This window comes from Pseudorca crassidens, chromosome 19 (assembly GCF_039906515.1).
Source record: "Pseudorca crassidens isolate mPseCra1 chromosome 19, mPseCra1.hap1, whole genome shotgun sequence".
NCBI classification, from domain to species: domain Eukaryota; kingdom Metazoa; phylum Chordata; class Mammalia; order Artiodactyla; family Delphinidae; genus Pseudorca; species Pseudorca crassidens.
The window spans coordinates 35,074,251-35,092,299 of NC_090314.1; the positions used below are offsets into that span (position 1 = coordinate 35,074,251).

Below are 18,049 nucleotides of genomic sequence, written 5' to 3' on the forward strand. Positions count from 1 at the left end.
ATGAAATGTGTCAGTATTTAGAAGATCAGCATAATTCAGTGAATCAGTATTTTCCAAAAAACCATGCATGGGTGAAAGATCCATTCAAAGTTCAAGATGGGCTAATCGATTTTCATGTAATAGAGTATGAAGAGGTCATTAATACGGTTCAGATTCCACATTACAACTAACTTTTAAGAATCTGCCATTTGTTGAATTTTGCTGCAGTATCACAGAAGAATCTTTCTTTTCCCACTATCTGTGTGAAGGTTGATATGTACGTATGAAGCAGATACGAGAATCTGGCTGCCTTCTATTAAGCCAGACATTAAAGAGATTTGCAAAAGTGTAAACCAATGCCACTCTTAGTGTTAAATATTTTTGTCAGATCGTTATTTTTCATAAAATGTTATGTTAACATGTAATGGATTTATTATTGTTATTTTCAAAGTTTTAAAATTTAGAAGTCAATTTCTAATATGTAATTATTAATGGATATAACCCACATAATCAAAAGCTCTTTGAGGGACTTCCCTGGTGGCGCAGTGGTTAAGAATCCTCCTGCCAGTGCTGGGGACACGGGTTTGAGCCCTGGCCCGGGAAGATCCCACATGCCGCAGAGCAACAAAGTCCCTGCACCACAACTACTGAGCCTGCATGCCACAACTACCGAAGCCCATGCGCCTAGAGCCCATGCTCCGCCACAAGACAAGCCACCGCAATGAGAAGCCTGCACATCGCAACGAAGAGTAGCCCCTGCTCGCCACATCTAGAGAAAGCCCTTGTGCAGCAACGAAGACCCAACGCAGCCAAAAATAAATAAATTAGTTAATTAATTTTTAAAAAATGCTTAAAAAAAAAGCTCTTTGAGGTACTCAGTAAGAGTCCTGAGACCAAAATGGTTAGGACCTGCTAGTTTAAGGCATTAACTCTTGACTGTAATAAGAATCATTGTAATCTGAAGTAATTTTTTTATAAAGTGCTTCACAGAGGAGTTGAGAAGTGAATATTTCCCCCCCACTCCACGCGGCTTGCAAGATCTTAGTTCCGTGCCCTCAGCAGTGAAAACACGGAGTCTTAACCACTGGACTGTCAGGGAATTCCCAAACGGATTGTTTATTGTACCAAAAAGCAAGGAAATTAAAAGGACACAGAAGTCAGCTTGAAGGAGCTAATGATGTTGACTTTGATTACTTGGTGAAAGTGGTGTCTGCCAGACTTTTCCATTGTGAAGTTACTTTTTCTCTTTGTAGTTAGTAAGTATTTTTGTAGGAAAGTACTTTGAAACCACATAAACACTCCATTCCTTATCAAACTTTTGGTCCAGTTATTAAAGTGGATTCAGAATATCCTATTTTGTTTAATGGTTTAAAGTTTGTTACTATCATTATTTTGATGCTAACATTGTCTCAGGTTTGGCCAGTGAGAGCTTCTTCAAACTGGCTTCTGTGTCCTGTTAACTTCCTTGCTTTTTGGTACAACAGGCAGCAGTTTAACCTAATCTACAAGTAACCATTTTAGCACTCTTTTCTTTTAGGTAGCATTCTAGAGTGCTTTGTTCTTGAATATTGATGATCTGTTTATAACATATTTCCTTAGTTTTTGACTAAAACAAGCACTGACTGGACTTTTAAAAGTCATTTAATGTCAAAAGAGCACTTACTTTTGAAAAAACTTTAATCTCCATATTTGCTTCATCTGTTTTCTATTGTGCTTTAACTCTAGTAATTAAAGTGAACCTAAAGTCAAAGTAGTAGCTTTTAAAAATATATATATATATATATATATATATATATTTATTTTGGCTCCACCGGCTCTTAGTTGCGGCACATGGGATCTTTAGTTGCAGCATACAAACTTCTTAGTTGTGGCACATGGACTTCATAGTTGCAGCATGTGGACTCTTAGTTGTAGCATGCATGTGAGATCTAGTTCCCTGACCAGGGATCAAACCTGGGCCCTCTGCATTGGGAGTGTGGAGTTTTACCCACTGGACCACCAGGGAAGTCCCCAAAGTAGCTTGTTTCACATAGGTACCCCTTTCTCTCTGCTAAACTGATGGAACTTTTAGAACATTAGGTTAATATATTCATTTCTTCATACCTTGTGTTTCTATTGATTATTAATTAGGTTGCCATAAAAATACAATCTAACAATATAAAAGAAGAAAACTCTAATACTCTCGCAAATATGTTCAGATGTTATTGTATGTAAGACATTTTAATTCTATTATTTGAACAGCACCTTAAACTTGAATTGTCTCTTTTGTTAAGAAGAAATTGTCGGGCTTCCCTGGTGGCGCAGTGGCTGAGAGTCTGCCTGCCAATGCAGGGGACACGGGTTCGAGCCCTGGTCTGGGAGGATCCCACATGCCGTGGAGCAACTAAGCCCGTGAGCCACAACTACTGAGCCTGCGCATCTAGAGCCTGTGCTCCATAACAAGAGAAGCCACGACAATGAGAAGCCCGTGCACCGCGATGAAAAGTAGCCCCCGCTCACCGCAACTGGAGAAAGGCTGGGTACAGAAACGAAGACCCAACACTGCCAAAAATAAATAAATAAATGAATACATAAATTTATTTAAAAAAAAAAAGAAATTGTCTGTTTTTCCAAGTATTTAGAAAAGTATTTCCAAAGTATTTTTCCTGTGCATTCCATTAATTATTGGGTGGCTAAAAAGTTCGTTTGGGTTTTTCTTCTCTGTTGTTTTTTTAAAAAATATTTATTTAGGCTGCTCCAGGTCTTAGTTGCATCATGTTAGCTCTTAGTTGTGACATGCATGTGGGATCTACTTCCCTGACCAGGGATTGAACCCAGGCCCCCTGCATTGAGAGTATGGAGTCTTAGCCACTGGACCACCAGGGAAGTCCCTTCTCATCCGTATAGATAGGGAAGCTCAGCCATAGAAAGGTGAGGTAATTTTCCCAAGGTCACACAAGTATCAAACAGACTTGAGAGCAGAGATCCTAACTCCAGAGCCCCACCCTCAACTACTACACTATATTACCCTCAGCCAAGATGATTAAAACAGTCACTTCTCTTAAGTAATTAATGGGAAAGGGAGAAAAGAGATGGGTAAACACTTTATGCTATAAATATGATAAATGCCTTAGTAGAAAGATGCGTGAGAGACCTTGGGGACCCAGAGGAGAGACACTTTAACTCTGAGGAGGTGTATATGTGCAAGTCCTCCTCTGTCTTTTCTATTATAGCTTTAAATGCATGTTTAGGTTCTTGTAACCCTCCTGCGTTGCTGTGGCTGTGCTTTGATCTTTGATTCTTCTTGGTGCAGCTAAAAGCAATTCAAAATACCCCTACATTCTTTAAAACACTTGTAATGTCTACATAATATACAAACATCATGATTCATTTGATGTATCTTTTTTAGGTGAATTTCTGGCAAAATAAAATGTTCAAATTAGCTTCAATTTAATGTTTTCACAGGTGCTGGAGAAAATTTGGAGAATACAATGGCAGCCTTTCAGCAGTAAGTATATAAAAAGGTATTCTTTTCTTTTACAGTTTATCTTTAAAGTGATGATGATTCACCAAGTGAGGATAGTACACGTGTAGCATCCACTTGTGGTAGTTGTTTCTATTTTATTAAAATGGCTTTTTTTTTTTTTTTAGTTAGTCTGAAGTGTTACAAAGAGTGTTTGGCTTCTGCATAACTGAAAAACTAGATCAGAGTTTTGGGTAATCAAAAGATACTATAGTTCCAAAGCTGAAAGAAGACATTTGTAACAAGGCACATACTGTGTGTAATGCTAATTAGCCTCAGAGAGAAAGAGAAAAGGAGAAAATGAAAACACTGTTACATTGGCTGTTATTTATGAGTAGGATTATGTGTCTACTCAGTAATTCTTCCACAGGTCAGGTCAAGCTGTCATCTGGTCTTTCTTCTTTGAAGGCTTAGGAGTGTTGATCTTATTTTTTAAAATCAGGTAAATTTTTTTTTCAATTTTTAGATTATTCATATTTCATATAGATGTCTTTTAGAGCACCTCACAGAGAAGCAGCCGGAGACACAGGAATGAAAGCTGATTGATACCTTGTTCTTTGTCTTAGAGTGAATGATTATCATCAGTCTGTGGTAATGGTGCGAACAGTTTTCTGTCCCCTGAAAAATAAGATGGGGAATGTGATAAGTTAACTCCCAAGAAAAACATTACTATCCATATTTAGTAAGAAAAATATTTTCTTATGTAATTTTTGAGCCATTTTTATGTGTATAATTGGGGCCAATAAATCAGGATAATTTGGCTTAAGTTTTTGTTCTGCTTCTCATCATTCAAAGACACTTTAGAGATTACTTTTCCTGTTACCAGGTCCCAAGGTACTGCTTTTCCATAGTCTAGTTTCGTCTAAATCCTATCCTCCTGTATTTGTCATTGCTAACTCTTTTTGTTCTATAATGTGATGCTTTTGACTGTAATCTCAAGTCTCTTACAGCTCTAAAATGCAAAATCTTTCCTCCTGTCACTGACTGTGAAACAGAATAATTTAATTTAAATTACTTTGTTATCTTCTCTACTGAGATTATGTAGCTAGCTCCTATAGCAAAATATATTTAATTTTATGTGAACAATTTTCACTGTGATATACACACACATATGCATACCCACGCACACCCTCATTCACTATCATTTATCCAATATTTGTTGCCTGTGTTGTAGTAATATATATTACCTGGGGAAAAACTGCTCATAACTTTGAGTGGTTTTTAGCATTCCTTTATGTAAAAGTATATTATTTTGTAAGTTTTTCTCCATATTTTTTTTTGCTAAATCTTTACGCAACACCCTTATTTATGAAATTAAACTATTTCTAAGGATGGTACATTTGTATAATACATTATTTCTAAGGATGGTATCTAAATGTTTTTTATCTTTGAAGACTTTGATCCTCTGAAAAATTTTTTGATATTCAAAGAATAATTTAGATGGTTTTTACTTGCTAGATACAAAATTTCATTTCCAGTCTTCAAGCGGTTTGTTTTTATATTGTTTTGTTCAAGCAGTAACTATTGAAGAGTACTACAGTCTATCATGTGGTAGCTTTCTATAACTTTAGTTTTTTGGAGGTTTTTCTGGTACTTTAAAAGAAGAAAGCAACTCTTCCGTATGTTATTATTAGTGTTTATTAGATATATTTATTTGTAAGGCTGTTTGCTAATTGACTTTGAAATTTATAGAAAACCTAAATCAAATAGGCTTTAATTTTAAACTTAATTTTTGTTGTTGTTGGTGGTGATGATTTTGTTTTTTGTTTTGTTTTGTCTTATGCATCAGTGCTCTTACTTTCAATAAGTAGTTTTTTAAATTGTACTTTGTTTTCATTTATAAATATTCTATTTAACTGCTAGGACACTTAGAAAGTTTTTTTTTAATATGCCTACTTCATGAACAACAAGAAAAAAATTGTTTAAGCGTACTATTTTTAAGATACTATATACTAAAAAGATAAAGAGTTATAATACATAATTGACGAAAGACAGACACTGTGCTTAATTATGGTATATGCTTGAAAGGATATATAGTTGAAGGAGAGATAGTAAAAAATACAATGAGCAGCTAAAACTTAGATCTTATTTATATATACGGTTAGACATATACTTCACAAAGCATGTATATTATGACATGGAGGTGAAGATGATATTAGAGAAAATATAAATAGTTGGTGTGGAAAGCCTAGTTAAGATTAACCAGAAAATTGAAAAGATACCAGGATTAGGAGAGCTATCATTTGGTGGAGAGGAAGAAGCTATTTTAAAAATGTGAAATGTTTGAGGTTAAGATGTGATGGTATGTGGACAAGATACATCTAGAAAATTGAAAGGACCTTAAGAATGCATGGAAAATTAATTCATTATATGTTCATTACATTATAGTAGGGCTAAAGAACTAATTAGTACTGACACAGAGAAATAGTTACATCTCACAATTTATAAAAGTTCTTTAATGTGCTTTATAAAATAATTTAACAGACACCTTAAGTTATGAATGTGGTTCTTCTGGGATTCCTTGGGAGCCAGAATCCTTATTGATTTCTCAATCCCTAACATTTAGCTCTGGTGCTAATAGGTTCTCACTAATCACTTACTGAATGATACATGGAATGCGGCACTCAAGAACAAAGGAGAATATTGGGTGGTAGGATAAATTGGAAGATTGGGATTGACATATATACACTATTGATACTATGTATAAAATAGATAACTAATGAGAACCTACTGTATAGCACAGGGAACTCTACTCAATGCTCTGTGGTGACCTAAATGAGAAGCAAATCCAAAAAAGAGGGGCCATATGTATACGTATAGCTGATTCACTCTGCTTTACAGTATAAACTAACACAATATTGTGAAGCAAGTAAACTCCAATAAAAAAAAAAAAGCAGAATTTTAACAGAAGACAGAGACAGAATCCCATTCATAATAAATATGTAACCAAAAACTAAGGAATTGTACTACAAAGATACACACACACACAGAGTCACTAAGCCCCTGAGTATGTAAAATCTGGTTCTTAAGAGCTAATAAAACTAGGTTATTAAACCAGGCTGCCTTTGTAAATACCCATAGGACAATTCGATCCCTGTGATATTACCACGAACGCTTAGAGAAAGAAACAAATTGTATTGGCAATAGCTGCAAGGATAAGTTGGCAGACAGTCAGAGTAATTAATCAGTGACCTGATTCTCATGATAAAATTCTTTAGAATGTCTAATTAATACAATACTAATTATCTCATCTCTGAAATGGGAATAATAATACAACCTCAATGTTTTGAGGAATAAATGAGATTCAAATAAATTCTTTAACATAGAGTCAGTTTTAAGTTATGATGCATTGTTTTTGTGAAGTTTGAAGTAATTTCACTTCTTTTAGAGCTAGAGTTTTTATTTCTTTTTCTGGAAATGTTGAAGCCTTGGCTTCCCTAGCTTTTTTCTGTGTTTGTCATCAGCTTATCAGAAATGCAACTATACAATGTTTGGTGTTTCAATTGAAGTAGATGCATATTGTTATTTATGGAAAAATTTGAAAGCCAAAGTGATTAAAAAAAGAGTTTTCTTGCTCTGTTCTAGCTGTTTGTGTATCAAATTTGAGATGATTTTATTAGAATAATTTACAAATTGCCCTAGATACACTTACTATTGTTCTAAATTTTTACTTATTAGCTGTTAATAAGAGATAAACATACAATAAATAGAAAAATTTTTTTATAATTCCTAAACATTTCTAAAAATATCCAACATTTCAGCTAAAGGCAAACTTTATACTTAGAAAGATTTTAGGTAATATGTATAATATTTTTTAAATACAGGAAAATATAGATAACCCCTGCTCTTACCCTCCTTTACACACTCATACAAAACCAAAACAAAAATAAAAGAAAGACATGTATGTGACCAAAAATCAGCAGTACCAACAGTACCAATTTTTTTTTTTTTTAGCTATATAAAGAATCTTGGAATTTTATTTTAAACCTGTTTGCTGGCTCTATATGTCACTTACAATGTCTACATTTTTTATTCTTTTTTTAAAAAAACTAAACATAGTTTAACAATATTCAAGGAAATTTTAAAATACAGAAAAATAATTCTATCAACCTAAAACCTGTTTTTATTTGCCTATTTGTGTGGTTTTTTTAACATTTAATATTTATTTATTATTTATTTTGGCTGTGCTGGGTCTTAGTTGCGGCATGCAGACTCTTAGTTGCGGCAGGCATGTGGGATCTAATTCCCTGACGTGGGATCTAATTCCCTGACCAGGGATCGAAGCCGGGCCCCCTTTTTTTTTTTTTTTTTTTCTGTGGCACGCGGGCCTCTCACTGTTGTGGCCTCTCCCGTTGCAGAGCACAGGCTCAGCGGCCATGGCTCACGGGCCTAGCCGCTCCGCAGCCTGTGGGATCTTCCTGGACCGGGGCACGAACCTGTGTCCCCTGCATCAGCAGGCGGACTCTCAACCACTGTGCCACCAGGGAAGCCCGAACCCGGGCCCCTTGCATTGGGAGCACGGAGTCTTACCCACTGGGCCACCAGGGAAGTCCTTATTTGCCTACTTTTCGATTTTATTTTTACACATTTGTGGTTCTAGCAAACACACAACTGGCAAATAATCTCTTTTAAAGGTGGATGTCCTTTAGAAGAGGACATGTACAATTAACAATTATTTACATCTTAGTAAGAATTACATTAAGGAGCCAAGTTTGTTTGTTTTCCTCTAACAACTGGTGATAATCAGAACAATGAAAGGGAAGATTATTTAAGGAGAAGTAGAGGAGCGGTATGAGACTTTGGCACAAAGCAGCAAGTGGTCATTGGGTCTTTTGGAGTGGGATTCTGATGGGCTTGGATCATCAGAAGAGACCAAGTATGAGAAAATTCCGAAGTGGTTGGCTCCAAAGGTAAATTTTGTCAGATATACATATATATATATACACACACACACACACACACACACACACACACACACACACACTTTATCAATGGGATCATACCATACCTACTTTTTTTTTCATTTAGATTCAACAATGACATTCCATTGTTGGAATAAAAACTTCATTGAATAAAGTGAATACTTGATTCTTTGAAGTGTGGTACTTACTATGGCTATGGCTTATCATTGATGAACATTTAGGTGCTAGCTGGATGATAATTAATTAAAATTTAAAATGTTCATAGACATTTTGATAACCAAAATATGGCTTTGATATGGCTTTGATATGGCTTTGATAACCATTGATAACCAAAATATTCATTCTGCTCATTTATTTTTATTTTTTTTTAATTAATTAATTTAATTTTGGCTGCATTGGGTCTTCTTTGCTGCATGCGGGCTTTCTCTAGTTGCGGCGAGCAGGGGCTACTCTTCGTTGTGGTGTGAGGGCTTCTCACTGCAGTGGCTTCTCTTGTTGCGGAGCACGGGCTCTAGGTGCACAGGCTTCAGTAGTCGTGGCTTGTGGGCTCTAGAGCGCAGGCTCAGTAGTTGTGGCGCACGGGCTTAGTTGCTCCGCGGCATGTGGGATCTTAGTTCCTGGACCAGGGCTCGAACCCGTGTCCCCTGCACTGGCAGGCGGATTCTTAACCACTGCGCCACCAGGGAAGTCCCTCTGCTCATTTAGAAATGTGTGAATACCTGCAATATGCCCAACATCGTGAACGTTGGAAAGTATGGAACAGACAGATACCTTCCTCACTAGGAATTTAGTATCTAGTTGTAGAGACATGACCTTATATGAAGTCAGTTCCATTTCAAATTGTTTCCATCTTATAAAAAACAATTTGAATGTATAGGAATATATTACATAAACTGTAATTTATCTACTTTTACGTTTTCTCATTCCTGCTTTCTCACTCTGCTCACCCCAGCCCTTATTCTTTCCATTCCTGAATTTTAAAAAAGTAAAAGTTTCTTTCTAAAACTCTCTCCCTGCTGCACCCATGTTTACTTTTTTTTTTCATCTTGAAATGTCACTGGTGGTAATTGATACATAAAGTGCTTACAAAAACAAACAAACAAGGGACTTCCCTGGAGGTCCAATGGTTAAGACTCTGCTCTTCCACTGCAGGGGTCACGGGTTTGATCCCTGGTCAGGGAACTAAGATCCTGCATGCTGCGCAGCCAAAAAACAAAAACAACAACAAAAAAACAAACATAAAGTGCTGTGTAGGCATTTTATATATACAGAGAGCTATCTCTTTTCATTCATTAATTCAATATTTAACAAATACATGGGACTTCCCTGGTGGAACAGTGGTTAAGAAATCCACCTCCCAATGCAGGGGACGTGAGTTTGATCCCTGGTTGGGGAACTAAGATCCCACATGCCGCGGGGCAAGTAAGCCCTCGCGCCACAACTACTGAGCCTGAGTGCCTCAACTAGAGAGCCCACATGCCACAAACTACAGAGCCCACGTGCTCTGGAGCCCGTGCACTGCAAAAAAAAAAAAAAAAAAAAAAAAAAGATCCCACATGCCTCAGCGAAGACCTGACACAGCTAAAAAATAATAATTAAAAAAATATTTTAAAAAGTAAAAAAAAAAATACGTATGGAGTACCTGCTGTGCCCATCCCCATGCGTAGGCACTTGTTTACAATAGTAAACAAGCCATAGTTCACAAACCCTTTCGTCAGAGAGCACCTGTCTAATTGGGCAAGTAGGGGAAGATAAATAGATGTATTCAAAACAGTGTGGTAAGTACTCTGACACAGTAAACGCAGGTGCTACAGGAAGTCCTGGCAATTTGACAGATAACTGGTAGATAGGCTACAAAATCCAGTCTGGGGTCAGGGGATTAGGGAAGGTATCCTGAAGTGGTAGTTTTTAAGCTTACACCTGAAAGATGAATAAGAGTCAGCAGATAAGGGGAAGAAGAAAGACTTTTTAAAAAACTGCTGTTGTAGTATGTATAATATACATTCAGTAATATGCACAAATCTTAAGTGCACAGCCCAAAAAATTTTAATATATGTATACACCTTTGTGACCACCACCCAGATAAAATTATAGAACATTTCTAGCACCCCTGAAGGCACCCTTGTGACCTTTCCCAGCCTGTACTCCTTTCCCCTAGATAACCATTATTTTAGTTTCTATAACAGTAGATTGATTTTTTCTGTTCCTGATAACATAAATATCATCATACCGTATTTACATTTTTGTCTCTGGCTTTTCTTTCTTTCAATTTATATCTGTAAATTCATCCATGATGTGTGAAATAATCTCGTACATGTTTTTTAATGGTCAAATGCATTCATCTCTCTCAGGTATATACTTAGCAGAAGTTGAATTGCTATGTCATAGGGTAGGTGGATATTTATACTTTTCAAAGGATTGTACCAACTTACACTCCACCAGCAATATATGAGAGTTCCATTTGCTCCACTGTCTTGCTAACTTACTGTCAGTCCTTTTAATTTTAGGCATTCTGATGGTGTATAGTGCTGTCTCGTAGTTTTAATATCCATTTCCCTGTTGAATTTTTTTTTTTTTTTTTTTTTTGGCTGCGTTGTGTCTTCGTTGCTGCGCGCGGGCTTTCTCTAGTTAGGATGAGTGGGGGCTACTCTTCGTTGCGGTGTGTGGGCTTCTCATTGTGGTGGCTTCTCTTGTTGCGGAGCATGGGCTCTAGGGCGTCTGGGCTTCAGAAGTTGTGGCTCATAGGCTCTAGAGCACAGGCTCAGTAGTTGTGGCACACGGGCTTAGTTGCTCCGAGGCATATGGGATCTTCCTGGACCAGGGCTCGAACCCATGCCCACTGCATTGGCAGGTGGATTCTTAACCACTGCACCACCAAGGAAGTCCTTCCTCCCTGTTGAATTTTGATGTTGAATTTCTGTTCATACGTTTATTCAACACTTGGAAATTCTCATTTGTGAAGTGAGAAAACAATTATATTGTTTTTCTGTGAAAGACATTTCAGACAGAGGAAGTATTTAGAGAGCATGGGGCTGCTTGGAGTGTAGGTGCAAGGTGGGGAGGAGGTGAAGAGAAGTAATATTATCATCACTGTTTTGCAAATAAGAAAACAAGCGTAAAGAACTTGCCCAAGTAAGTGGCAGAGCCAGGATTTGAATGCAGGCTCCAATGTCTGTGCTGCTTTTTTTTTCAGCTTTATTGAGGTATAATTGACAACATTATAATGTATTTAAAGTGTACAATGTGAAAATGATAATGTGTGTATACATTGTGAATACACATCCCTCACCTCACATATTTACCTTTTTTTTTCAGTGTTTGTGCTCTTAACCACTGTGGTATACCCTCTCTAAAAGTCGAAAGATCTTAGCGGTGAAAGGAACCTTAGAGATTATCTTTCCAATGTTTTTCTTTTTTTTAAACAATTTTTAAATTGTTAAGTTTAAAATTTTAGTTTTATCATGGTAAAGTTTGCATAACATAAAATTTGACATTTTAACCATTTGTAAGTGTGCAGTACAGTGGCATTATGTATATCACATTGTTATGCAGCCATCACTACTATACATCTCTACAACTTTTTTTTCACCTTTTATTTTTTTCAGTTTTATTGAGAAATAATTGACATACATCACTGTATAAGAGTAAGGCATACAGCATGATGGTTTAATTTACATATATTGTGAAATGACTACCACAGTAGGTTCAGCTAACATCCATCCCCTCATAAGGATACAATAAAAAAAAAAAAAGGAAAAAAATTCTCCTGTGAAAAGAACTCTTAGGATTTATTCTCTTAACAATTTTCCTATGTATCATAACAATAGTTAGCTATAGTCATCATGTTGTACATTACATCCTTAGCACTTATTTATCTTATAACTAGAAGTTTGTACCTTTCATCTCCAGAACTTTTTAGTCATCTCATACTAAAACTCTGTACCCATTAAATAATAACTACCCAAGCTCCCTGTCCCACAGCCCTGGTAACCACCATTATACTTTGTCTCTGTTAATTAAACTGTTCTAGGTACCTTGTATAAGTAGAATCATAAATATTGGTACTTTTGTTTTTGTTTTCACCTACCATAATGTCTACAAGGTTCATTCATATTGTCGTATATATCAGAATTTCCTTTCTTTTTAAAGACTGAATACTATTTCATTGTATGTATATGCCACATTTTGTGTATCCATTCATCAGTTGATGGACATTGGGTTGTTTCTACTTTTGGCTATTATGAATAACGCTTCTATGAACATGGGTATAACAATATCTCTTCAAGTTCCTGCTTTCAATTCTTTTCTATATATAACCAGAGTGGAATTACTGTATCATATGGTTAACCTATGTTCAGTTTTTTTAGGAACTGCCATACTGGTTTCCATAGTGGCAGCACCATTTTACATTCCCACCAACAATGTATAAGGGTTCCAGTTTCCTCACATCTTGGCCAATACTTGTTTTTGTTTTTTTAATATTTATTTATTTTTGGCTGCATTGGGTCTTAGTTGTGGCAGATGGGATCTTTCGTTGCGGTGCATGGTCTCTTCCTTGTGGCACGTGAGCTTCTCTGTAGTTGTGGCGCACGGGCTCAGTAGTTGTGGCGCGTGGGCTCCAGAGCTCGTGCGCTCAGTAGTTGCAGTACGTGGGCTTAGATGCCCTGCAGCATGTGGGATCTTAGTTCCCCGACCAGGGATCGAACCCGCGTCCCCTGCATTGGAAGGCGGATTTTTAACCACTGGAACACCAGGGAAATCCCAATACTTGTTTTTTTGTTTTTCTTTTCCTCCCTTCCCTCTTTTCTTTCTTTCTTTTTTCTAATAGCCATTTGAATGAGAGTGAAGTATCTCATTGTGGGTTTTTTTTGTTTTTTTTTTTGTGGTACGTGGGCCTCTCACTGCTGTGGCCTCTCCCACCGTGGAGCACAGGCTCCAGACGCGCAGGCTCAGTGGCCATGGCTCACAGGCCTAGCCACTCCGCGGCATGTGGGATCCTCCTGGACCGGGGCACGAACCCGTGCATCAGCAGGCGGACTGTCAACCACTGAGCCACCAGGGAAGCCCCTCGTTGTGGTTTTGATTACATTTCTCTAATGATTAATGATGTTGAGCATCTTTTCATGTGTGCTGCACATCTTCTTTGCAAAATGTCTATTCATTTTTTAGTCTGATTGTCTTGTTGTCGTTGCATTTTAGGAATTCTTTATGTATTGTGGATGTTAATTCTTTATCAGATAGGTGATTTGCAAATACATTTTCCCATTCTATGGGTTGCCTTTTTAGTCTGTGCTTTTGCTGTCATATCCAAGAAATCATTGCCAAATCCAATGTCATGAAGCTTTTTCTGTATGTTTTCTTCTGAGATTTTTTCATTTGAGTTCTTACAGTTAGATCTTTGATCCATTTTGAGTTTATTTTTGGATATAGTTTTAGGTAAGAATTCAAATTCATTCTTTCACATGTGAATATCCAGTTTTCCCAATACCATTTGTTGAAAGGACTGCCCTTTCTCTAGTGAATGGTCTTTGCATCCTTGTCAAAAATCATTTGGCCATATGTGTGAAGGTTTACTTCTGGACTCTCTCTTCTATTGGTCTATATGTTGTCTTTAGGCCAGTACCACATTGTTTTGATTACTGTAGCTTTGTAGTAAGTTTGAAATTAGGAAGTGTGAGTCTTCCAACTTTCTTACTCTTTTTCAGGATTATTTCAGCTATTCAAGGTTCCTTGAGATTCCATATGAATTTTAGGATGGATTTTCTATTTCTGTAAAAAACATCATTGGGATTTTGATACAAGTTGCATTAAACCTGTACATCAATGTAGTATTTACATATTAACAATATTAAGTGTTCCAATCCATGAACATGGGGTGTCTTTCCATTTATTTATATCTTTAATTTCTTTCAACAATGTTTTGTAGTTTTCATTGTACAAGTCTTTCACCTCTTTAGTTAATTCCTAAGTTTGTATTCTTTTTGATGCAATTGTAAATGGAATTACTTCATGATTTCCTTTTTAGATTTTCATTATTATTGTATAGAAATAAAACTGATTTTTGTATGTTTGTTTTGTATTCCAGAACTTTACTGAGTTTGTTTATTAGTTCTGACAGTGGTGTATATGGAACCTTTATTTCTACATATAAGATTATGTCATCTGCAAATAGAGATAATTTTACTTCTTCTTTTCCAACTTGGATGCTTTTTTTTTTTCTTATTCATTTGCCCTTCTAGAACTTATAATCCTATGCAGAATTTAAGTGGCAAAAGTGGGCATCCTTTTCTTGTTCTTTATGCTTTCATTTTACAGATGTGGAAATGTGGCTTCAGAGAGGAGCAGTTACTCACCTAAAGTTACCCAGCAAGTTCATAGCAAAGCAGGAACTGGTGCCCAAATCTCAACTTCTGGTCCAGTATTCTTTCCTTTATACTGGGTTGCCAGAATTAAGGATTACTAGTTATGGAAAAGAGGCAACATGAGTCTCTTATTCTAAGTTCAGTTAGAATATTTTTATATCAATTATTCGTAATAGATAATAGTCTTGAGGAGAAATTTTAGTATTATGGGATTTTCTACTATTTTGATTTGTAACTCTGAACTTTTTCATCTAATGTATGTAACCTAAATGTTTACTTATGTTTCAGAATGTCATTATTCTTCTTTGTATTTCTTCAGTGCAGTTACAGTTGGAACTGATATGTTGGAATTGGACTGCCATATCACAAAAGATGAAGAAGTTGTAGTGTCACATGATGAGAACCTAAAGAGATCAACTGGAGTCAATGTAAACATCTCTGATCTCAAGTACTGTGTAAGTGAAAATGCATGATAAACTAATAACTAGTAGATATTAGGGCCTGTAGGATTTTTATAAACAGTGAGTGCCAGATAGCACGTCAATAAGTAATAATAAAAAAAGATAGTGTTTAAATAATGGATGTCAAAGGAAAGTTAAAAAACTATTCTGACTTACAGTGAGGATTTGTATTTATTGCGTACATCTGTGGAGACTTATTTTGATAACTATTTCAACAAAATTACCAAAGTCCTCAAATGTAAAGCTACTGGAGTTCAACTTATTTGACATATTCTACAATTTATTTGATTCAGATTAAATATATGAATTAGTTTTAGTCTTCAGGTATAGGAAAGAACCCTTTAAAAATCTGATTTTAGTAGTTACATGCTCATTATAGTAAATACTAATAAATGGAGGGAAAAATAATGCCTAATTCTACTACCTTAAAAAAAAGTATGTTAACAGGATACTATCTGTATGTATACCCTGAACGTTTTTTACATAGTTATGTTCTCATTATATATTATTTATATTGTATTTTTAAACACTCTAACATCATGGCATGATATACATTTTTTCTTTTTTTAACAGTCTTTTATTTTTTAGAACAGTTATAGATTCACAACAAAATTGATCAGAAAATATAGAGATTTCCCACATACTTTCTGACCTCACATAGGTACAGCCTCCCCCCACTATCAATATCCTGCACCAGAGTGGTACATTTGTTACAATTGGTGAATGTACACTGATACAGCATCATCACCCAAAATTCATAGCTTACATTAGGATTTATTTTTGGTATTGTACATTCTATGGGTTTTGACATGACATTCATGAAAATGACATGAATCCACTAATATAATGTCATACAACATAGTTTCACTGCCCTAAAAATCCTCTGTACTCTGCCTATTCATCCTTCCTGCCCCCAACCCCTGACAATCACTAATCTTTTTACTGTCTCCATAGTTTTGCTTTTTCCAAAATGTCATATAGTTGGAATCACACAGTATTTAGCCTTTTCAGATTCTATGCTTATTTTTCAAAAACATTTCAGATGACTGAAGTTATTCCATTGAGTGGATATATAGTTGTCTTTAACCATTCCTATTTTGTTGGGCATTTGAATTAGTTCTCAGTTTTCACCATTATAAATAACACTGCACTGAACATCTATACGTGTAAAAATAAAGTTTTCTCTATGTTTAAAATTATTTCCCTATATTAACTCTCAGCAAGGAAATTATTGGGTAAAAGATTAGGAACATTATAGTTTCTTGATATATATTGAAAGTTGCTATTGCCAGCTTGCTCTTTTAAAGTGTTTAAAAGATTTTTTATATCTGATATTAAAAGAATTCCAAGTTTGCCACACCCTTACCATTTAGGGGCATTATAATTATACCAAGAATTTCCTAATTTGCTAGATTAAATTTTAATTAGCATTTGCTTATTAGTGAGTTTAAAGATTCTTCTTTATGATTTTTTTCCCCTTTGAATTGTCTATTCCTGACATTTGTCTACTGAGATCTTTGTGTATTTATTATTGACAAATGGTCCATATTAGACAGTACAGATTTCTTGTAGGTCATGAAAGTAAGTAATTATATGGTCAGTTTGCTGTTGGGGATGTTCTACTAATGAGTTTTCTATATAAACATTTGTAGTGTTTCATTTTTATGTTTTTCAAGAAGCAAATCTTTATGTCTTAATGTAAGACACTAAAATACTTTTATTTTTTGAGAGCTAACTTTTTTCAGTCATATCTTTTAAAGGAACTCCCACCTTACCTTGGAAAACTGGATGTCTCATTTCAAAAAGGTAATAATTTACATTTGCAGATTAAACATTTACACTAAAGTGTATTCATTTATGCTGAGAATTAGAAATACATTTGCATTATCTTGTGATAAGAAGTTCCAACTAAAAGTATTACCCTCAAAGCTTGTTTGCTCAGGCCTACAAATCTGAAATCTTGATGGTCATCTGACTCTGAGATTATGATGCCCAAAGATTTAACTGACTCATTCTATCTAAATTTATATACAGTTCATTTAAGCCTGAATATTAATTACGAGAAACCCATACTTCTAAAGCTTGTATACTTCTAAAGCTTCAAATTCTAGAATATTACTATAACTTGTAGTAAATAATCCAACATAAATAAGAAGAATAAATGAAAAGAAATTGAAGCGACCCCTTTCAGATCCTTACTGATTCTATAATTTTTTCATTCTGTGTTATTTAGCTACTCCATATTTTAAATTATTAAGAGTATTCCATTACTCAAATAAACCATCCATTTCTTAGTCATCTTCACTTTTTAATCACCAGCATAGCAGTTTTTTTTTTTCTTTTGAGGGAACATTTCGCACAAAGAGATATGTCCCTTGGCCCAATGTGTTAGTTATGTTAGGATGGAACATGTTAGGATGGAAAATACACAACCTCGAGATACAGGTGCTGAGCTACCTCACCTTCACAATTCAGCCTCATGTTTTGAATGATTTACATGTAACTCAGGAAAAGTGCAAAATGCTCATGTTATGGTCCTTGGTATGGCTTGCATATAGTTGAAACCTTGGTTAGGCCAAGGATATATTGATATTAATTTTCAAAAGAACTGTAACTGCTCTGTGAGCTAAATTTAAAATTGGCTGGTATAATTTCTCCTTGATTGAGAAACCTTAGAAAGCCAAATAAAAATCAGAAAACCGTTTGCATCAGTTATCTCTACGGGACGTTTCGATCTGATGTTTGTTGGACTTTGCCTTCTAGACAAGTATCATTAAGCTTTTATTGATTTGAGGAAACACCTTTTATTCTTTTTTTTTTAAC

General features: G+C 35.5%; 1 protein-coding gene across 2 annotated transcripts in view; it reads left to right on the plus strand.

The window, feature by feature from the left end:
• Window positions 1-18,049, plus strand: part of GDPD1 (glycerophosphodiester phosphodiesterase domain containing 1) — a 44,281-nt gene that overhangs the window by 9,734 nt on the left and 16,498 nt on the right. Inside the window, exons 2-4 of one of the 2 annotated variants that reach the window (XM_067715072.1) lie at window positions 3,424-3,466; window positions 15,085-15,220; window positions 16,972-17,032. In XM_067715072.1, coding sequence (XP_067571173.1) covers window positions 3,424-3,466; window positions 15,085-15,220; window positions 16,972-17,032 — 240 coding nt within the window. The remainder of the gene's footprint in view (window positions 1-3,423; window positions 3,467-15,084; window positions 15,221-16,971; window positions 17,033-18,049) is intronic. The other variant, XM_067715073.1, reaches the window with a different exon arrangement.